Source organism: Psammomys obesus, unplaced genomic scaffold (genome assembly GCF_907164565.1).
Source record: "Psammomys obesus unplaced genomic scaffold, mPsaObe1.curated_primary_1811, whole genome shotgun sequence".
In the NCBI taxonomy this organism is placed as follows: Eukaryota; Metazoa; Chordata; class Mammalia; order Rodentia; family Muridae; genus Psammomys; species Psammomys obesus.
The window spans coordinates 32,893,010-32,915,695 of record NW_026596046.1 but is presented as its reverse complement, the minus strand read 5'-3'; the positions used below and the strand labels follow the sequence as shown (position 1 = coordinate 32,915,695).

Below are 22,686 nucleotides of genomic sequence, written 5' to 3'. Positions count from 1 at the left end.
GACTGGCCTGAGGCAGCTGTGCTGAGAGGTCCTATTTTCCAGGTCCTAGGGCCTGACAGACTGTAAGCAGAGCAAAAGGCTGTTTTCCCTACAGCTCCTTCTGATTCCACTTCCAGGCACTTCTCTCTGAGGTGCTCATTATGGTGACCTCTCTGTTCTTAGAGATTCTCCTTAGACAGCCTCCAAGTCCCCAAGCCGCTCAGTGTCCCTATCTCTTACCCTCCCAGCCTGCGGCTTCCCAGCTTCCCAGTCTCTCAGTCCCTCCACCCTTCCTGCCTCCCAGCCTTCTCTCCCCAGCTCCCTAGCTCCTTAGCTTCGTTGCCTCCTAGCTCCCAGGCTTCCTACCCTCTGAGAGCCAGCCTTCCTTTCCTCTCTGCCTCCCAGCTTCATCAGCTGGATTCCTTTCCTCTTGCCTTCTTTTCTCCCCAAATATCAGGAAGAGCCAGCTGGGCTTGGTTCCAGCCTGAGGTGCCTTCTTGAGGTCAGGTGTCACCTTGAGCAGAGCACCTCCTTCCCTAGGCCACAGTTGCCTATCTTTACGTGGGGAGAATAATTCTTGCAGAGTGCGTTCTGGAAGATGGGTGCTGGGCATGTCCCTCTCACAAGGCAGCACCGAGCTGCCCTCCTCCTGCTTGCCAGCCCCATGGTGGGAACCAGAGCTGGCCTGGTATCCTGCCATTCACTCGCCCGTGGCACCAGGCCTCACCCCCTTTGGCATCCGTCTTACTACCCCCTCTAGGCCCCTGTTGTATTCTTTTCTGTACAGGGACTTCGGGTGCCTTCCTCACTGCTGGCTAGAGGATGGGGAGGTAATGGCGGGGGCCTCTAGGAGCCAGGGATGCTCCTAGAAGCCACTTTTGTTTCTCAGACTGGGGACTACAGCTATTTATCCCCTCCCCTCAAGCTGTCTGCCTTCCCTCTGTCTGGGCATCAGCTTGGGGGTTCTGGATAGAAGGCATGGGAGCAGGTAGGAGCCCTGTGAACATTTGTCAGTTTGGGAACCCCCAGCATTCCCTGAAGCAGCCTGATGTCCCCCCCTGCCCGGGCGGTCATGCTCATTTTGGGAAAGGCACCGCTCTCAGAGTGCTGACCACTTGGCCTGTTATAGGAAGGCCTCTGCTCTGCGTAGAGCCGGCCCTCTTGGGAACCTGCCCCTATTCTGCTGAGAGCATCAGGGAAGGCCCTGGCATTAGAGGAAGCAGAGGGACATTAGAGGAAACAGGGCCAGACTGCTGGTGAAAGATGGGGAAGGCGGAGGGGCAGCGGCAGAGGAGGCGCCATGCTCTGTGACTTTTCTGTTATGTCCCAGGGAAAGGGCCTGCAGTGGCCATTCCTTCTGTGCTCTTAGGTTCAGGAGGGGGCTAGAGGGAGGAAAAGAACAGGCGGTGTGCCCCCACAGGTGTGCATAGCTACACAGCTCTTCTGCCCATCACCTTCCTGGTTGTGCTCCCGGCTCTGCACCAGCTGAAAACCTGAATTTCCTGCTGAGCCAGAAGGGGGTGGCTCAGGCCTGGTCAAATCTGGGCCAGCAGGTCTAACTGGCTGAGGTGACTACAGGTTCAGAAGCCTCTGCCCTGGAGGCATGCTGGTCAGGGAAGCGGAACCCCAGCCTGGAGGGTGGTTCAATCCAGGGCTCACAGCAGGCCCTGTGCAGTCCGGGTCTAGGGCACTTTGTCATCCCTCCATGCCCCATCGATAGTCTCCAGCTTGCTTCCCCGTGGCCAACTCCTCCTTTGTCAGGGTAGAGGCACCTACAGGCAAAGTGGTGCCCAGTGTCGCAGCCTGTCCCAGGGTTAGTGCACAATCTGATCCAGGAGGCAGGAACTGACCAAAGGTTATACACTCATTTGCAGATTTGGCCTTGCCTGCTGAGGCATTACATCACGAGCAAGACAGGAAATCTGCATATGCAGATGAGTTGTCTGATTGGTGAGAGGTGTCTTTCCGAGGAGCTAGCAGATCTCTAGGGACTTTCTCTTCAGCAGCCAGAGGGATTTCCTGGAATAATTAAACAGTCTTTTAGAGCCGCCATTAGAAAGCTGAAATGGACAGGGCTGGAAGGTGCATGGCTTGGCAGTAAGGTAGGTTGTGTGTGGTGTGTGTGTGTGTGTGTGTGTGTGTGTGTGTGTGTGTGTGTGTGTGTTAAGTGTAGGGTGTGTGTATATGTATGTGTAGGAAGTATGTGTGTGTGGGGGTAGGGTGTGTGTATGTGTATGTAGGGTATGTCTTACAGGGTGTGTGGATGTGGATAGGGTGTGTGTATATATGGTGTGTGTGTAGGATCTGTGTAGGGTCTGTGTGTATGTGTTTGTAGGGGGTTTATGTTGAGTGTATTTGTGTAGGGTGTGTGTATGTATGCGTAGGGAGTATATGTTTGAGTGTATGTGTGTGTGTGAGAGAGAGCATGTGGCTGTAGCTAGACCTGATTTCAGGGCATCTGGGAGTCCTTGTCCTCCCAAGCTCCCGCCCACCAGTCCTCCCCACACCTGCTCTGAAGCCTCTCTCACCTCGCTGGTCTCATGCTATCACTGTTCTGTTCTCCTGCAGGTGCAGACCTGGCCTGCCCTTTCCAGCAGCCTGCCCGTAGGGGGGCCTGGCTCTAGCTCACTGTGCTCAGTGTCAGGACAGGCAAACACTGGCTGACAGCGGTGGGCAGGGCTTAGTCATCTCTTCCTCCCTAGTCTTGTTGACACACAAGGAAGGGTAGTTTCGTCATTTATAGGACCCAGAACACCCAGAGAGAGGCTGCAGAGCATACTGCTGAGTCTGAATCTGAGCTCATCCTGCTGTGTGGCTCCCGAGAAGTGGCCTTGCTTCTCTGTGCCTTGATGTCCTTGTCTGTGAAAGAGCTGTCAGGAGTACCCTGCTCTCAGGGCTCTGCTCCTGCCCCAGCAGGGATTCAGCTGCTTCTGTGATGTTTTCTCAGAGATGACTCAAGGCAGTGTCTAGCTCCCAGATGCCAGCAACCTCAGCGCTATCCTCAGTCAGAGCTGATGATCTCAAGGCTTCAGGTGCAGGCGGGATGCTCAGGGATGGGATGGAAGCTGAACTCTGGACTCCATGTCTCCCAGTCTTCTTCCCAAGGCTGAGTGGCCATGGTGGGAGGGTGTCCTGGGTCCAGAGCCAAGTACAGCTGTGTAGTGGCAGGGAGAGCCCAGGCTGGGAGCTCGGCCAACCTGCTCTGCCCTGTGTGCTCATTCAGCTGTGCTTGACTTTGGACATCTCTGCCTCATCTGGAGTGGGTGTCCTGTCTGTCACAGGGTACTGATCGGGAGGACCTGAGGTAGCCGAGCACACTGAGGTCCGCTCCCTCTGCAGCCTTAGTGACAGCAGGTGCTCTAGATGTGAAGCCCCACTCCCATCCTTCCTCTTTAATGGGGGGGGGGGACTCCACTGCAGGTGTCGAGAAGCTGGGTGGGTGCAGTTGGCTGGAAGATAAGGTTAGGAGGAAGCGGGGCTGGCAGAGCTTCCGGCCTGAGCTTCCTGAGAGTGACCTTGGGGACAAGAAGCAGGTCCCCTGACTGGGTTTTCTCTGATCAGAGATCGCAGGGCACAGATAGTGCCTTGGAGAAGCCACCATGCAGTTTGCCCCTGGCTCCCCCATAGCCCCAGCTGGAAGCTCTCTCAGCTAGTGCCTCAGGGGAATTACTCTTCCTGGCCCTGTAATTCGGTTTTGTTTTCGTTGAGTCCCAAACACCTTACCAAGATCCCGTTATGCCATTTCCCCCTGAAGAATGCTCCACCACCACCATCACCACCGTCTGTGGAAGCCACACAGAGCGCTGTAGGAAGTGAAGGTATTGAGAGGAGGGGTGTTGGCCGGTGTGTGCATCTCCAGCACGTGGCGGGCAGGAACTGGGTGCTGCCTTCCAGGCTCTCCTGCCCTCTGCTGGCTGCGTGTGAAAGCGCCTCAGCAGCTGTGCGGCCTCGTGAGCTGGAAAACAAACCTAGAGACTCCAAAACAGGCTGAGGCTTCTAGCTCCCTTTGTGTGCCTGGGACATTGGGGTGTGACTTTTCCTGGGGGGATAGAGAGGGCACTGATAAACCAAAGAAAGGGCTCTGCCTTAGGCCACCCCGGGGGAACCAGCGAGTTGATGAGGCTACTTACAGGACCATGTGTGGCTGTGCCCCTAAGAGGTCTCAGCGCAGGAGATGGTTTTGTAGTGGTGAGGATCTCAGGGTGGGAGGTGGGAGCGGCTCTCAGTGCTTCACAGCTGGGCATGCTCCTTGCGCTTGCCATCCTCCGAGCTGCAGATGCGCTTGCCCCGCTTTCAGAGGTGTTTCTAAATCCGAAATCCGATTGATGCTTAGAGGCAAGTGTAACATAATGAAATCTTTTCACAGAGGTTGGCAGGTTCTCCGTAGGCCCTCTGCATCCATTTCAAGTAAACACAAATTGATCTGGGGCTCATCAGCTAAGGGATCAAAGCAAAACAAATAATATCAAATAATAATATCAAGGCAGAGCAAACAGAAACCTCCTGGACCATACAATGTGAAGAGATGCCACCACATGCGACGACGGCTCCTTTAAAAGAGCAAGGGTGGGGCCAGCGAGCCAGCTCAGCCAATAAAGTCATTGTTAGTTGTGGCTGGGCCTGAGTTTGATCCCTGGGACCCAAGTAAAGAGGGGAGGAGAAAACTGAGTACATGAAAGTTGTCCTCTGGCCTCCAAACAAGTGACAGCACACACATGCGCTCCGTCACGCATGGGTATCATGCATGGACATGCACACACAGGAATGACACTAAGTTAATTAATTAACTTAAGGAACAATGTTGTGATGAAGACTCTCGCTCATTTGGCTCTCTGCAACCCATACTCATTTTCCATGAGCCTTTTTTTTTTTTTCTTTTTTTGCCTACGGTACCTGGCTACTGAAATGGCTTTAGACTAAGTGAATCATCTTTCCGCTCTGTAGCCTCACACACCCTCAGCACAGCCCCAGCAGCACACCAGCTGGGGAGAAATGTGAAAGTTGAATCTGGAGTGGGTGTTAATTACAGCCCGCTCAGAACGAGTTTACTCTCAATGTTTTTTCAACTTCACGGTTCTACGTCCCGATTACTCCCACCCTCACCCCCGTATTGTCAGAGGGTATGCCACCATCCACCAAAGCTCAGATCTTGTGTGAGTCAGGGAGACAAGCCCCCCGGCTCATTGTGGGGCCTCTGGTCGTTCTGCTGGCCTTTGCCTGCAGGGGATCCCGGCCATGCAACCCCTTTCCCTAGGCAGCACTGCGCCTGCCTGTCACTCACCCCTTTGCTGAACAATCGTTCCGGCTTGAAGCCATCCAGGAACTCCCGAACAGATTTGACTTTGCCTCTTTCTCTTCCTTTCAGCGGCCAGTTTCCTCTGGGCAGACAGCTCAGCCTTGGTCGCCTGTCTTGTCCCTCTTAGCCAGGGCAGCTGCCACCACAGCTTCCTTACAATCCCGTCCCACATGTGCCACTTTCAGAGATTTCAGTGTAGTCTCTAACCAGCCCGTCTACTGCTTTGGAGGCATGCGGGTCCCATGCAACATGGATACCATGCAAAGGAATGGTACTAAGTTAATTAATTTAATATATTGTTTAAGTGAATATCTCAATGCTTATTTAAAAATACATTTTCAAATAAAATTAAGAATTAAGAATAATTTAATTAATTTAAAAGTTAAATTATTATTATTTTTTTCACACAGACCTATTACCCAGGGTTTCCCCTGGTGGGGCTGCCTCAGCCTGATTTTCCCATGCAGCTGTCACCTCCACTAGGGAGGCATGTCACTCCTAGAATTCTTCCCACAGATACTCCACCCCAGTTTGTCTTTGGTTCTGTCTGCTCTCTGTTTTGGGGGCCACTGAGTGTATGACAGATATGAAGAAACTTCCATTCACCCCATAGAGAAGGCATGGGGCAGATCAAAGAAAGGAATTTGTCCAAGCCAAACCGATGAGTTTAATGGAGTTACAGGGGCAGGGACACTCTAGGCAGCTTCATCATCTGGGAATCCCATCCCAGCCAAATGTTACCTTAGGGAGCAGCAATTACAGTCAGGACTGGGGGTGGGGAGCCCCGGGAGGATGCTGTGCTGACCTCTCAGGGCCTCTGAGCTTCATGAGGCAAGTGAGCCTCTCTCCGAGGCCCCTGCCCAAGGGAATGTGAATCGGCCTGAGCTCATGGGTCATCACAGCTGCTTGGCTTTAAGATGGAGATGATCTTGTCAAGCCCAGAGGAAATGGCTATTATCACAGACATCACACTCCACCTCCTGTCTGTGAAATGGGCAACTTGCTCGGTGCCTGGGGCCAGCGGGGTCAGGTCATGGTGTCAGCTTTATGTCTGGGCTATAAGGCTGTGTCTTGGTGATTTCCCCTCCTGGAATTCTCACCAATTCTCACCTCCTCAGCTCAGATCCTCTCAGCTCTGTGGAGATAGACACTGATTGCAGAGGAGGCCTGGTAGGCCTGCTGGAAGGAGACACACCCTGAGAAGCTCTGAAGAGACTTAATCTGGGCGGGGAGGGGACCCCTCAGCCCTGCCGCAGCCTGTCCCACATGGGAGTAGTAGGCTCTGAGGGGGCTGTGACTGTGTGCCTGGCTGCTCTCCTCGGCTGAGCTATGCTGCTCTCTGCTCCCTCAGCCAGCATCCAGCTCCAGCCTGGGCAGGGTCAGACCTTGTGGGAGGCAGGGAGCTTTCAGATGCTTTCAGTGCTAAGAGATGGTGTCTCTCGGTGCAGAAGCCGAAATTTCTCTTCCCACTCCACAGTTCTGCCCTGGGGGCCTTTAAGGCCAAGCCTGAAGAGTGGAGAGGTGGGAAAACTGGAGCAAGCTGCCAGGAACTAGGGCGGGGGCTGGGCCTGAGTACTGCAGGCCGTGACTCTGCCCAGCAGCTGCCCCAGCCCTCTTCCTAGCATGCCCTGTGCCCCCACAGCCATACCCGCCAGTCTCCATGGAAAATCAAAAGAATTTCTGCCCCACTTGAGTGTTCATGGGTCCTGTGCTCTGACAAGTCCATGTTCTTCTCTGAGCTTCCAGACCTCAACCCCGTCACTTTGAGAAGTTCCTTTTTGTGCTCATCATGAATCCCCTTGGGGGTCGTCGCCTGATTGCACCGTGGCTGGTCTCAGGGGCTGGCTGGACAGGGGGCTCCGCTCAAGGCAAGAAGATGGTGGCCTGGGCCCAGCTCCTCAGCCACCATTCAGCAGCACGCCTTAGTAGAAAGGGGTTGGGGAGGCTGGGGTTGGGGTTCGGTTGGCTCTATGTCTCCCATTCTGTGGGAGCCGGGGCAGGTGAAGCTCCACCAAGCGGAGAATCTCCTTCCTGCCTTGGAGGAGTACCTGTTCCCACAGGCCCTCATGCTGTTCCCCTCCCTCTCCACAGGACATCTGCGATGATCCCCGGCTCTTTGTGGATGGCATCAGCTCCCACGACCTGCACCAGGGCCAGGTGGGAAACTGCTGGTTTGTGGCGGCCTGCTCGTCACTCGCCTCCCGAGAGTCACTCTGGCAAAAGGTGAGCCCCAGGACGGGAGGGCGGTGCAGGGGCTATCCAAACAGCCCATGGCGCTTGCAGCCTGACAGGTGTGGCGTCAGTGAGGCACTTCCTAAAGCCTGGTGCTGGGATGGGCTGAGCATCATAGTTGGCGGATTGGCTTTTCCTCGCCTGTTTAGCCTGGGATCATCAGAGTAACTCCCGAAATGATTCTGATGTGTCTCCTCCGCTCTGAGGGACAAGTGTCCGTGGAGCAGAGAATCTCCCAGTGAAATGTGCACACGGCCCTGTGGTATGCTCAGTGTGGGGACCCCATTCAGTACTCAGGAACTGCGCTGTGCCATGGACAAGTCGCTGTCTTTTTCTGGGCCGATCTTTCTTGATTCCTGGGTTCGCGCTGTTGATGTTCTGGGCCAGGAGCAAAGATTTGGGGCTTGACGGAAGGGGTCCTGGACCTGCCGCTTGGACCTTTGTGGCAGCACTTGGCAGGAGGCCTTAAATACAGTACTTAATATAAATACCTTCCTGGGGAGGAGAGGCCATCTTCAGTTACATGGTGAGTTCAAGACTAGTCGGGGTGTATGAAGCCCAGTCTGAAAGCCATGATGAGGAGGAGGAGGAGGAAGAAAAGGGGGGAGGAGGAGAAGGAGGAGGAGGGGAAGGTGCAGGAGGAGGGGGAGGAGGAGGAGGAGATGATACTGTTCTTATGGGACCCCTGGCAGTGTATGGGTAGCATAGATGGATCTCAGTCACTGACCTGTATTCAAATAATTATTACGTGTACAACATAAGAATGTCTCAGGCAGGGGAGCTGGCTCAGCAGATAAAGGCCCTTGATAGCAAGCCACAGTTTGTTCCGTAGGACCCACATGGCAGAAGGAGAGCACGCACTCCCACAAACTGTCCTCTAACCTCCATATGTGCCGCCTGATACACAAGTCAATAAGTTTAAGAATTTTAAAAAAGAAGGGTTTTCATGAAACAGGACACAAGGAATAGGCTTGTCCTTGGCATCTATCCGCCACCAGAGGGAGCTGTGTCCTTAGCCAAAGCCGAGACCATGCCAGGTACTCTATTATCCTCCCCTGGTCCTGCACACGGTGTGGGCCCTAGCCACCCAGGAGGTGTCCCTGTCAGGGCACAGCAACTGCAATTGTGGGCCCGTGGTGCTCAGATAGAGTCCACTGCCATGGCTTCCAGGGCAGGAAGTCCATGCTAGACAGCCCCACAGACTGGAGGACAAGAGAAGCTGTGTCCACTGTGGGCATCGAGGGCCGGAGAAGATTCAGACTGGAGCCATTCTCTGGGTGGAGGATGGTCCTCAGCCCTGCAGCTGCCAGCCCTGACTCTGAACAGGGCCGCAGGGACTTGGCCTGGGGCTGGAGGGGCATGTGCTGCTCCACCCTGCCCCGTAATTGCCTGTTTATCTGAGCCTGCCCTCTAGAGGTGAGCTCCCCAGGGGCAGAGCTGGCCCATGCCACCCTTCCCTGCTGAGCCTGGTGTGGTGAGGACCCAGAGAGCTTGGGCGACAGAGGGCTCCCTTTGAACGCAGGTCAGCGCTGTGGCTCCAACGCTGACCTTGCTGCTCATTTCCCCTGGGTGTCTGGCAGCCTGGAGCTTAACCAGGACTAGCCGTGCATTGACAGGGAAGACACTCATCTTGCTGCCTCGCCCTCTTGGCCTGCTGGGCCCTGCTCGCTGTCTAGCTGGTGTGCAGTGTGCAGCCTCAGCCTCCTGAAGGGCTGAGGCTCCAACCACAGTGGTCTCACCAGGAGTTTGACCCCATTGGGAAGGCTGGGCAAGGCTGGGTGCTCTAGGCTAATTGCATTCCACCTCCGGGTGCTGCTGTGGTGACAGCCCCCGGCTCGTGCAAGGAGGCCCTGGGGAGCTCATTACTGTGCCTGACATCCCCTGCCATCCCCGCTGACTGGGCCCTGTTTGTTGTCACCCTCTTGTTCCGTCCTGTTGCCCTGCAGGGCCTCCCTCGCCCTACTCTGGTTTCCTCCCCCTGGAAGGGCAGTAGGGGAGTGGCACCCTGAGTCCCCACCCAGCTGTACATCCCGGTGCCGAGCCTCAGGTGCAGCTGTGTCAGCTCTGGGACACTCTTGCCCCTTCCTCCAGGAAGCTGCTCCTTTATTTCTAGACCTCAAAGCAGCCTGGGGCTGGTGGGCACAGGATTCAAAGCCAGCCAGGTCGAGTTTTCTGGTTGCTAGTCACAGACCTTGGTCCTCAGTGTGAACCTGCCTTTCCAGCCCCAGGAACAAATCCTGGGTGTTTAGAAGTTCCTTCATCGCACACTTTGATTCTCTCCAACTCTCCCCTGGTGTGTCCCACCTAATCATATATTCTGCAGGGCCCCCTCTCTTAGGGGTTTGGTATGGCCTTCCCCAAGTCCGTAGTTTGTTCCCTCAAGCAGACAGTGCATTTGAGGTAATCAGGCTGTGTGAACCCACAATTAGAATGTGATTAAGCTAAATACTTGTCACCAGGTTCAGCTTAGGCCAGATCTTGGGCTCCCTCTCCAGTGCCTGGTGCAGCCCCAAGCATGGGATGGGCCTGCTGCCTGCGCTCAGCTATCCAGGAGGAGGGTCAGGGAGTGAGGCATGGGACAGGCAGTCCTGGCCAGCCTGGGGAGAGCCAGGGAGTGTTGAGAACAGACAACAGTCTTCGTTTCCAGTTAAATACTTCCCAGCTTCAGGAATAGGGGCAGGAAGATCTTGAGTTCAAGGGCTGCTTGGCCTATTCATTAAACCCTTTCTCTGTAACAACAGAAACAATAGTAAAGCGAGCGTTTCCCCGCTCTGTCCCAGGGCACGCCTCAATTATGAACGGGCTCACTGAGAAGTGACCGAGTGGAGGACTTAACCGTCTCCTATGGGCACAGTATGTTGTGGAGACCGGAGGCTGTGGAATACAGACCTGTGACATTTGCCACCTAGAGGCAGCAGGGTTCGGGGTTTCCTTATTTCCTTCTAGTCCTTTCCCTGCCGGGGCTGAGCAGTTTCACTACACACTCCTGCGGCCACAGATGCCACTTGAGAGTGGCCTTTCCCTCCCAAGTTCTTGCTCCTTCCAGCTTTGGGTGGCTCCTCACGGGGTCAGTCGGGTGCCTGGCTGAGCTGCGTTCATTCTTCCCTCAGTAGCCACAACACCCCCCCCCAGTTCTTTGCTGCTACCCATGCTGCCTGTGAGACCCCTTCACAGCTATCATAACCCCTTCACCCTAACTTCCTGCAAAGTGTACCCCTCTGCCTGGGAGTGGACCAGGCCTCCCCAGAGGTTCTGTGGTCCTGGATCCCCATCAGGAGAGGCTGCACCCTTCCCCACCCCTCGTGCTGCAGAAATCCGACTTCTTCCCCCTGCCTGGGTCTGCAGATGCCAGCTTCCTTGGCCTCGGCCTCTGCCGTTGCTGTCCTTGCCAGCTCGTTGTGCTGGCTTGCTGCCTGGTCCACAGTGCTTGCCACCTCTAACTTCTCAGCCTTCCTGGAGATCGTTGTGTCTGTGAGGTTAATACCTGTCCTCTGCCCTTTACCCCCATAACTCTGGCATCAGCTCCATTCCATCCTCACCCACAGCCTGTCTAGACCCCTTTCCCTGAAGGGCTTCACACCCATCTCTACCTCACCGTCCAGGCCTCTGAGAACCTTAATCACCTTTTGTCCCGTTCATATGTTCGTTCGTTCATTCATTCATTCGTTCAACATTCAGCATTTCTGCCATTCGCTCAACTTTGTGAGCATCCCCTGAGCATGGCAAGCCCTGTTCTCACTTACAAGTGATGAGCATGACAGACACAACACCTGCCCTGTCAGGATGTCAGGAACAGTGGGAATGTCCTGGACACCAGACAAGGGCTGGCACCCGCCTGCCGATGCGTGACCCGAGCCTCCATCCCCAGCCCCCTACCCACACACATTGCTGTCGCACCGCACACTCTCACCTGAGCTCACTCACGCTCACGCACACCACTCTCTCAAACACTTAAAGCAGACATGCAAATACAAACTGGGTTTGCCACGCGGCTAGGCGGCAAAAGGAGCCTGCTGCCTGACAACCCGAGTTCAATCCCGGAGCCCACCTGGTGGGTGGAGAGAACCAACTCCCTCAGATTGTCCCCTGACCTCCATACACCACACACACGCACACTGCACATGCGTGTACACATACACAATGAATAAATGCAATGGGCAAGCTTTTTTAAAAATCGGAACAGAGTGCTGGAAGCCCAGAGATATTTCAGAGAGTTAGTGGATGTTGCTCAGTAACAGCTCTCGGCCACACTGTCCGGAAGGCCGGCAGGTGGGTGAGCAGGCTTCGTCTCCTTCCACACTGTTCTCTGGAATTGCTGCCATGACCCGTCCCAGGGGTTTTCCTCACACTGGGAGCTGGACCCAGGATCTTGTCCTTGCGAGGTGAGGGCTCTATGCTGATGCCATTGAAGCTTCTCTTTCATCCTAAAACCCCTACTTGGGGAGGTGGAGGCAGGAGGACTGTGAGATTGAAACCGGTCTAGGTAACTTACCAAGATCCTGACTTAAAAGGAGCAGATCGAGGGGGTGCGGTTCCATTATAGAGGCCTCGAGTTTGGTTCCCAGTACTACAAAAACAAACAACCCCAAAATAAAAAGTCTGCCTCGATGACTCAGCACTTGGGAGGCTCAAGCAGGTGGATTGCTGGGACTTTCAGGCCAGCCTGGATGGCTACATAGTGAGATCTTGTCTCAAACAGAACAAAACAAGCAAGCTTTCCATCATGGTACCCTCTACTGTCGGAATCCCACAATCCCACCGATGGACCTGGCTTCCATCTAGCAATGGCGTGTGCTCTGGTCCCCTAGGCCCTGCTGATTGTTTTCAGTTGCTGCGCCTCACCCCGTGTCTCTTTCCTGTTGGTGACACCCTGACCCGGCAGCATCTGTCTCTGCCCAGATGCGCTCACACACCCCGGCTCCGCCATCTGCCCACACACACCACACCGCCGGAGTTCTGCCTTCCGCCGACGCTCGCCGGTGTGCACGTCTCCAGGTTCTTCCCTGGCCTCGTGTCGAGGTGGAGGGCCCAGGCAGGCAAAATGACTGGAAGGATTCTGGTGGGAGTGAGAGCCGGGCCTCTGGCTCTGTGGTGCAGTGCGTGGTAGGATCAATCAAACCACAGCCTCCGGGAGCAGAGCCAGCCACCTGTCCGGCAGACGATTTGGGGTTTGAGAGCCTCCGGTTCAGAGGGGAGGTGACAGCTCAGTCCTAGTGTTGAAGAAGAGGGAGATGCTCAGGGCGTCTGGAAAGCAGGATTGACAGGATTTGGTGGGTGCTTATGAGAGAATGAGGGGGGAAGGGCAGTGATGGCACCAAGTAGGCACCAAGAAGGCTGTGTGCCGCTGGTGCTGCCCGTCCCCTCTTCCCGGGAGGTCTTCAGTTACCTCCACGTGTCTGTCTAAACCCCGGCAGCGTATTCCATTCTTCACAAACAAGCAAGCCTCCAGCCTGCCACCACCTCCGTAGTCAAGGTGGTTGCCACAGCAGTTGCCACCAGTGCTCTGGTCCCCCAGGAGCCTGTCACCCTCTAGCCTGCCTACACAGCCCGACATTACCTCTTAGGAGGCTGTCGGGCACAGCATGTACGCCCTGCTCTGAGAGCTGGGCGGGGCTGGAAAGGGTCAGTGTCAAGGAGAGGCTGGAAAGGGAGGCGGAGCCTTCCGGTGGCCTCTTCTCTTGGCACCTGAGGCTCCAGCCCACTTGATTCCTTGACGTTGGCGGGAGTGGTGGCAGCGGCGACAGCTGTAGCACTTGGGCCATGGCAGAGGACGGGCCGCAGAAGCAGCAGCTGGAAATGCCGCTGGTCCTAGACCAGGACCTGACCAAGCAGATGCGGCTCCGGGTGGAGAGCCTGAAGCAGCGTGGGGAGAAGAGACAGGACGGCGAGAAGCTGCTCCGGCCGGCTGAGTCTGTCTACCGCCTCGACTTCATCCAGCAGCAGAAGCTGCAGTTCCACCGCTGGGACGTGGTCCTGGACAAGCCGGGCAAGGTCACCATCACGGGCACCTCGCAGAACTGGACGCCCGACCTCACCAACCTCATGACGCGCCAGCTGCTGGACCCCGCTGCCATCTTCTGGCGCAAGGAAGACTCCGATGCCATGGATTGGAATGAAGCAGACGCCCTGGAGTTTGGGGAGCGTCTATCTGACCTGGCCAAGATCCGCAAGGTCATGTATTTCCTTATCACCTTTGGCGAGGGCTTGGAGCCCGCCAACCTGAAGGCCTCTGTGGTGTTTAACCAGCTCTGAGGACAGCCCTGGCTGCCCTGCCTCTGGCCCGCACCTCTCCCCTGCCTGGACCTTCTTCCTCTTGTGTATTCCGGGGACATTCTTGTAGCCGCTCCTTCTGCGATCATCTTGGCCAGAGGTCTCCTGAGTGCTGCATCCCTGTTTCCCTGGAGCCAGTACTGCGGCTCACAGGGGTGTCCCATTGCTCCATAGTCTAGAAGCTGGACGCCGCTACAATAGACGGTAGAGGTCTTTTCAGTCCACGTGGGCAGATGGATGGGCCTCTCGGACACCTGCCATCTCTGCATTATTATGGTGGAGAGAGAGGAACTGAGATATCAAGAGACTGACCGAGAGATCCAACCAGCCACTAGTCTCCTTCAGGGATGAGACACTGCCACACAGGTGGCAGGAAATGCCTCCTGGGGAACCTGGCAGGAAGGCATTTGCCCCTGTAGGCCAAAGCCGGAGTCAGGAGGTGAATGCCCAGTGGCACTCTGGCTGCCAGAAGGTCCTTCTCTCAGTGTTGGCATCAGCCTGCTGTGACCTTAGGGCCTTCAGGACATTGGGCAGGATGACAGGGCTTGATCTGTTAGGCAGAGGGTGGCTGGCTTCGCAGTTCTGGCCCAGGTTTCTATGGAAAAGTGAAAAAAAACACATAGAAACTGACATGGCTCTGGCTACCCACATGCAAACGTATATGGAGAGCCAGCATGCTATATTTGTATCGATGTGTGCCCGAGGCTGTTCCTGGTGAGAGATAAGGCTAACTTTAATTCAGTTGTTGGTCTGGTTCAGGGGCTTGGTTGAGGTGATCCTGGACAAGCCCTCCTTGGTCAGGAGCTTTCCACACTGGGAAACTGAGGCTCCAGTTGTGAGGCAGAGAACTGAGTTAGAGGGATCCATGGCTTTGAAGCTAGAAACACTGATGTCCCTGTTAGGAAGGCTGGTCCTCGCTGGTCACTGGTCAGGGACACGGTGTTGTGTCCTGCTGTCATCGCTCTGGGCATTTCCTGGCTGTTTTACTGGAGTGGACAAGGGTGAGGCTTGGGGCAGTTATGATGTCTGATGTCTGGCTTGATGCCTAGTGCTATCCCTGGAGACTCTCCAGGGCAACCCACTCACCCACCTGGCAGGAAAACTGGCAGTTATCGGCAGATTCAGTCCTACCCCAAGCTGCATTCTCCTTCACCCTGCACATGCTGAGAACCTCCCTTTGCGGGGAACCCTCTCCTGCCACCTAGCATCAGCCAGGGGACCCTCAGCAGTGCCCTGAGCTCTGTCTCAAGGCTGCCTCCGCCCGGGATACCAATGTAGCAAGATCTGAAGGTAGGAGCTGTCCCAGTGCGTAGGCTGTCAGGAGGGCAGGCCCCAGCTCAGAGTCAGGATCCTGGAGACGGGAGGTGGGCGGTGGCACTGGCCGTTTGTACCAGTGGCTTTGATCGGTGACATGCTTGCCGAAGCACTGGCTGCTGCTTCTGGATTCTGCTGACTCTAGGGAGCCATACCTAGATGGTGCCTCAACTTTTTCGCCTCCCTTTCTGACCTCTCCTAGAGCTCTATAGACCTCTTCGGTCCACACTGCCTGTCCCCGAACTCTGCCTCACTCCATCTGCCCCGTGGGGACCTGAGTATCTGCTGTGCCTGTCACATGTCCCCAATAAAGACTGTGTGCCCTCACCTCTGTGGTGTGGTTTGTGTCTCTCACTGCAAGCTCATCTCACCAGATGCCTTCCCTCGTGGGTCCCTGCAGTTCTGAGGAGCTCCACCCTGCCAACCTTCAGGGTGAGGCTGAGCAGTGAGGTTCTCTCATCAGGGCTGGCTTTTACCTATCTTAGGTCTCCTGGATGTCCTGCAGGTACCAACCCAGCCTCTGGGGTATAGCAGCAAGCTGAGCCCATGCTTGGGGCTGGGAGCATAGGAGTGACTGAGGACTAAGTCTAGAGGGCAGGTCTGATAGCAGTTTAGCCTGGTCTTGGTCACTGCTGGGCTCTGTGTGCTCTAGGAGCCCCTGACCTTCTCCGGGGTTTGACCTTCCAAGTAGAGTCCCTGGTTCTGTGTGGTGTCTTTGAGACTTTCTCCTCTGACCTGGCACTGGGGTAGCTGTAGGTGGTGTCACCTTAGAGCCCCCTTGATCTTTGACAATTCAGCCCTCATCATCTCCAATAGTCACCCATTTTTGAGTAGGGACAAACTGAGGCCCTGTGGAGGAGGCCTCCATCCCGGGACATGGAGGGATGGACTGGAAATCAGGCTCTGAGCCCTTGGACCTTTGATCCCACAACTGTGACCTCCTGTGATGGGCTTCCATCTCTTCTGAGGACCCAGGCATTTTAGAAAAACTCCCCACAGAGAAAGATGTCGCAGTGAGGTAACTCATCAGGACAGGTTTCCAGAGGGCTCCACGGGTTGGCTCGCAAATGCCCCTAGCTTCAGAACACTCTGGCGTGAGTCCCCCTCAGCTTTTGTCACCTTGCCCCTACTCTTAGCATCCAGAGGCACTTCCCTATGCTGGCTCCCCACTGGCTCGGGAGCCTCCGTGTTCCCTTCTGCCCCCATTTTTATCCGGCCAGCCCTGAAGCTGGTTTCTGAAAAGGGCAAAGTCCAGCTTCCAGTCCTCTGTGAAGTGCAGCGGTTCGGCCCCATCCCCAGAGTGTGTACAGCACACAGGACCCTTTGCCATGGAAACCACAGAGAATCATGGAGCGAGGGGTCCTTCTGCCCTGGAGCCTCTGCCTGCCAGAGAGCCGGTGTCTGTAGCTGTTCTGCCAGCCACTGACCTGCCCTGTGGCCCCAGTCAACCTCTCTAGGCCTGTTTCTTATCCAGCAACCAGTGGTGCCTCCCAGCAGTGCTGGGAAGGTCAAATGAAGTCACCTGTCACTCATTTCTATCCCAGGGACTCCTGCGAAGTCTGTATCACCTTGAGAAGGGTTGGAAGGTCTATTCACTGGATGGAAATTTGAGGTTCAGAGATGTGAAGGGCATTGCCTGAGCCTGCACAGCAGGCCAATGCTGATGGTGGCGGGCGTTAAGAAGGGACAGGCAGGTGCCAGGACAGGCCTTGTGATCCATCATGCTGTACCTAGAGAGTGGAAGGCCAGAGTTCTCCTGCGCCATGAGCAGGCGTCACTGTGGCCCCAGCAATGTCGGCCACCTGAGCTCTGGACTCACTGTTCTGGGGACACAGGGATGGTACGTGACTTCCTGACCTCTCCATTCACTGCATGTGAAATCTGGAGAATTCGAAGCCTGTGAAATCAGAAGCCAGGACTTGAGGAATACCACAGCAGGGAGCTGCTAGGTTCTAGGTGTGACACCTCACCCGGCTCAGGTGACACAGAACCCTTCTTGCCCCCTGCCTGCCATTTCATCAGGGTTGCTCAGAAATGCCCAAAGCTAACCTTTGGGATCTAAGGCGGGATCTGGAAAGCTCCTGCCTGTCCCCCATTCTTCACACTCACTTTCACACTCGCTCATACTACACACAGGTCCTGGCCAATGCTACCCTTCCTGGGCTCTTGACCCCCAAGCCTAGTGTAGACTAGGGGATTCTACACTGAGCAAGGGGATTCCAGCCAGATGCCTGAAGTCCGAAAAGTTCCCAGGAAACTCAACACCAGATGGCGCTGTGGGCAAGCCTTTCTGCACTGTGTGAATCCCATGGGGCCTGGGAGGGGCTCTCCATCCCATAGCCCTTCTGCTGGAGCCCCTGAACACCACCACATACAGAGAGGGCGGAGAGGAAGGGGAGAGGGAGAGAAGAGGGAGAGAGGGGGAAGGAAGAGGAGAGAGTGGTAGTGAAGGTTCTCAGTGACTGGGGAAGTTGCCTCCCTGCCTCTAGGTTCTCAGACTGACGTGTCTGCAGATACCACAGCCCTCTAGAGTGTAAGATTCCCCAGGGCCATCTGTCAGCCTTGTAACCGCCCTGGCAGTGGGGGCAGGAGACTTAGGAGCCTCACACTGACCAGCATTAGCGTTTCCCAGCCAGCTTTGGTGCTGGCTGTGCTGGGTGCTAGGGATCTGAGGAGGGGCCACATTTGCCCCCTCAAGGAGATACCTCCAAGTGGGTGGGGCAAGAGACTAGTGCTGGCCAGCCAAGAGGGGCTGCCCAGCTGCCTGGGGTTAGCCTCTTGGGGATAAGGGGAGGGCCAGTGCAAGCAGGGCCAGGCGCCTGAGACATGCTGTGAGGCCTCGTGAGGTGTTTGCAGTCAGAGTAGATTCCTGTGGGGATGAGGAGGAAATGTTGGGGGATGAGGTGAGAAGCAGAGTGGGCCCCCCCCCCCCCCGCTTCCCTCCTGAGGGTTCCCACCGCCAGGTCAGGCTCTGGTGTCCCCGGTGACATGTAGGGGCCACAAAGCAACCCTTCACAACAGCCTCTCTCAGCCCTGCCTGGTCTGTACTCCTCTCACTTCCTCCGCAAATGTTGATGGGCATAGTTCTGAAAGAGAAGGACTCATTTGAAAGTGATGTCGTTTGTAGGGCTAGAGAGATGATTCAGCAGTCAAGAGTGCTTGTTGCTCTTCCAAGGGACCTGAGTTCGACTCCCAGCACCCACATTGTGGCTCACAGCCATCTGTGCCTCCCGGCCTCTGCAGGCACCAGGCATGCAAGTAGTATACAGGCAACATACCCATACACATTAACTTTTAAAATGTATGTGTATATATGCATACATACACACACATATATATTTACTATAATGCTAATATGCAACCAGAATATTTTAAAGGAATCCAAAATGTTCGGAACCCAATATGCCAACTTCAGGTCTTTTTGGTATTTACATATACTTTACTCATTTAGTATCCTGATCTGAAACCTCTAAATCCATGGCTGCAAGGTCATAAATCTTCTGAACATCATGTCAGTGCTGAGAAACCTTCAGGATTGGGAGTTCAGGTTTCCGGTTAGGGGAAGGCTTCCTTGAGTCGTTAAATACACAGTAAACACTCTAGTTTCAAATGTGCACAGGGCCTTTGGGATCCCAACAACCCCATAATGGCCGTGGCCCAGACGCCCTCTCTTCTTTTCATTTCCCCTGCAATTTATTAATCAAAGAAACTGGGTCATTTGTTGTGTGGGTTTCTCACTGGGTGGATTTTGCTGGCTACATCCTCACAGAGGATGCTTGACACCATCTCTGGCCCCTGCACTTCTGTAATCCTGCATCTGACCCAGGGGCTTGACAAGATTCAGAATTTGGGGGTATTTTTTTACATTCAGAAGTTACATCTTGTCTTCTTGACCCTTTTCTTTCTTTCTTTCTTGCTAGAAGCCCGTATGCAGTCATGTGGGAATTTCCGGTCTCCCTTCTTCTGCCTTCTAAGTGCCGGGAGTGCAGGCATGAGATGCCGCACCTGGTTCATTTGGGGCTGGGGAGCCAGCCCAGGCTTCAGTTAGTTCAGCCCTCCCCCGCTAGTGCGAGATATTCCTAGTCCTTATTAGTTCTTCGAAACAGGGTCTATCTCAGGCGTCCCTGGAATTCAGTCTTCCCGCCTCCAGCTCCCCCAACCTCTACCGCACAACCCAGCGTTAAGATTTTATACCGACAGCCATTAACGCGTCAATGGTTTCAAAATAAAGCTGACTCAATATCGTCCTTTCTTCCTCGGTTATTACCTGGGTTTTCTTTCCTTCAGACAAAGACACCCCGCCCCTCCCTTCCTTGCTCTTTGGTTGCCCTCCGGTATGCTGTGCGAACAGGGCAGTGTCTGTGTTTCACCCTTTAAATTTCCCATCTCAAGAAGTAAGTCCATTCCTCTGGCCGTGACTGTTCCGGGTCACTATGACCTTGTGAACTTTAACGTGCTCACACCATGTTCATGCATTGCCGCTCCCTTCCTAAAGCTCAGGTGGGTCTGGTTGCGGGGCAGCTCCCCGGATCTCTTGGCTTTAGCCACAGAGGCTGGGGGCCTCCTTGACTTGTGACATAGCCAGATGTGACGTGGCTGGATGTGTCTAGACTGCCTCCTCCCACCCTGTTGCCCAGCAGGCTGCAGGGGGCTGAGGGTGAAAAGCTGCCATTTCTAATGGCTGTGATTCAGGAGGGGATATGGGGTCCCCAGAGATTCTGACGCCGGATCTCCAGCCCTGGAGCCTCATTAGCGGCTTCTTGGGCCACAGCAGGCTCAGGGCCAAAGCCTGAGTTTGACTAATGATCCTCCCAGGTCCCGGAATACCTCCCCAAGCCCTTTGAGGGCTCCCCGTCCCTTCCCTTGCAGTCCAGAGCACCCAGTGCAGAGTGTCTGGGGAGGAGGCAGTGAGGCAGTGGGCCAGGCTCTCTGCTGTTGGGTATGGTTCCCTGTCCTCGGACAGCTTCTCTGGACCTCAGTTTTCCCATCTGTGCAGTGGGATGGCACCTTCTGTGGGCCCCCATTTTTTGCCCAGTGTTCTGCCTTCAAAGCAAGCCAGGAAGGCAGTGCAAGGGGTGAGCACGGAGGCTAACCTGGGAGCTGTTGTCTCAGAAGGTCACAGAGTTGGCTGAAGACAGAGGTAAGGAGAGAAAAGGAGGACCATGCCTGCTTAGGGACCTGGGCCCAGGTTGCTAAGCCCATATTGGAACCTGCCTGCTGTGGCAGCCTCTGCCAGTGACTTCCCTGCTTACCTGTGAGGCAGGGACACCGTAGGAGACAGCTGGCCTGTGCCCAGCACCTCACAGGGCTCCTTACAGAGGAGCGGTGGCAGCACCTCTCCCCAGAGCTGGCATCATTTTTCAACCTCCAGCATCTCACTAGAGACTACTCTCCTTTGCTTGCATCCCTGTTGATGGTAAGAGGTGTGTGTGTAAACACGTCCCCAGTGAGTCCGAGGGCGGAGGCTCCAGCCAGCACAGCCTCTCAGTTAAGGCTGCAGCCGTGTGCCAGCCCCACCAGCCTGCCTGTGCACCCCTCTCTGAACTAAGGTGACTTTCTTCCAGAAGGAACTGCCTGTTTTCCGGGTGGGGCTCAGCTTTGCTTGCCTCATTCTCCGCAGAGCTGGCCGCTCACCCTGATATGGAGAGCTCGGGTGTTCCCCCTTCCCTGCCTGCCTCCTGTGGTTCAGGTGACCTCTCTGTTTGTCCTTGTGTCCTCGGGAGACACCTATGCCCACTCCTAGGACATGTGCTCAGAGCCATGGCCAGCTTCAGGGCTATTCTGTCCCCCCCACACCGTGTGTATGCCCTGTGCCTCCCTCTCCCATTAGACTCAAGGCTATACCTGGGTCCTCTGGATCCTCAATATCTAGCACGGCCCTGGGCCCACACAGTAGTTCATACTGCAAAATATAACTCATCTGTAAACACTCAGGCCTGGGTTTGAATCCCAGCCTCAAACCCAGATCTACCTGCCTCCAAAGTACATGTTTTTATTGTTGTTGTTGTTTTCCTAACTCTGTGGCTCTGAATGAATGACTGTCCTTTTGAGAGCCTTAATTTTCTCACCTGCGGGTAATAGCAATCTCTTTGAGGAGCTACTGTAAAAATTACGTGGAGCTAATTTGTGTCAGGCCCAAGCTCTGGCATTTGCAAGGTGCTTCAAAAGATACGAGTCATTGGAGTCCTATTGCGTGTCTGTGAACTTACTCATTCAGTCAACAAATGTGTACCACACATGCGCCTGTGCCAGGTGTCTGTAAAGCAAGTAAACAGCCTTGCCCACAGACAACGGACCCTTCTGAGGTAGTGTCATACCTTGAGTGACGAGCCACACGGGCACTTAATAGATTTTCCCAGTGAAAGCACAGATTTTAGAAAAGTACTTGGCCCAGAGGCTGATCGGTAGGGGTCCTTGCTGGTCTAGAGTTAGGGAGGGCTTCCTGGACAACAAGGTGGCCACTGAAGGAGGAATGAGAGCTGGACTGGGGCCCAAGTCTCTGGCTCTGACAGTCATGGAACCCAAGTGCCAAGACCAGAGCATTCCCCAAGTCCCACAGCGCTCATGCCGTGATGGGTGAAATCCAGTACTCCAGTTCTGTTTCTTTGGCGACATGTACTCTCTTCTCCTCAGGAGCCAGCTGCCCCTCAGTGCCCTCATTTTGTCTCCATTCTTCCACCTAGGTCATCCCAGACTGGAAGGAGCAGGAATGGGACCCTGAGAAGCCTGACGCCTATGCTGGCATCTTCCACTTCCACTTCTGGCGCTTCGGGGAGTGGGTGGACGTGGTCATCGATGACCGGCTGCCCACAGTCAACAACCAGCTTATTTACTGCCACTCCAACTCCCGAAACGAGTTCTGGTGCGCCCTGGTGGAGAAGGCCTACGCCAAGTAGGTGTGGCTGGGTGGGGTGGCCAGGATGTGTCTGGGTGGGATGACCGCACTGAATTGCCAGGCCAGAATGGGCTGCTGGTGGGCTCCGTGGGCCTCTAGGAAAGGCTCCTGTGAGGGGCTGGAGCCTAGCACACAGCATGGTCAGAGCCTAGGCAACCAGGTCTGTTTTGGGTGGGGATGAGGGGGAAAACTGGGAGAAGGCAGGCTTCCTGCTGTGGTTGGGGCAGGGCTGGGATGTTGATGGCAGTGGATCGTACCCTCGAGGGCACACTGCCAACCTCCCCAGGAGCCGCTCCTGGGCTGTGGCGCCTGAGATCTGGTCTGGATGGTGGGCCGTGGTCAGCTGCCTGTCCTCCTCTTGGAGGACCTAGCACAGTACCAGCACCAGAAAAGGCGTGCTGAGGAGTGGAACATTTGGGGGCAGGAATGCTAGCTGATTCCAGCCAGCTTGCAAGAAGCCTCGCCTGGGCTCCTTCCCCAAAGCCTTTGGAGGATGTGTGTGGAGGGGTCAGGGGTGACAGAGAGTATGAGAGTAATCACAAGAGTTTGAGTTCGAGAGCCTGCGTGGAAGAGAGGAAAAGAAAAGGGAAAACTAACCCAGGAAAAGACACCTGTGAATTTAACCCTAAGACGGCAGAGCTGGTTCCTTGGTGGACAGTGTGTTTCCGTTATCACAGGGGGACTGCAGTAGCCTTCTGCC

The 22,686-nt window shown here is 55.2% G+C and overlaps 2 protein-coding genes across 4 annotated transcripts in view; both read left to right on the top strand.

The window, feature by feature from the left end:
• Nucleotides 1-22,686, top strand: part of Capn5 (calpain 5) — a 51,375-nt gene that overhangs the window by 15,597 nt on the left and 13,092 nt on the right. For all 3 annotated transcript variants that reach the window (XM_055623397.1, XM_055623398.1, XM_055623399.1), the window contains 2 exons: nt 7,367-7,498; nt 21,775-21,983. In XM_055623397.1, the coding sequence (XP_055479372.1) occupies nt 7,367-7,498; nt 21,775-21,983 (341 nt within the window). The remainder of the gene's footprint in view (nt 1-7,366; nt 7,499-21,774; nt 21,984-22,686) is intronic.
• Omp (olfactory marker protein) lies at nt 13,128-13,759 on the top strand. The gene has a single exon (XM_055623400.1). It carries the CDS (start codon nt 13,268-13,270, stop codon nt 13,757-13,759), a length of 492 nt encoding a protein of 163 aa, XP_055479375.1. The 5' UTR covers nt 13,128-13,267.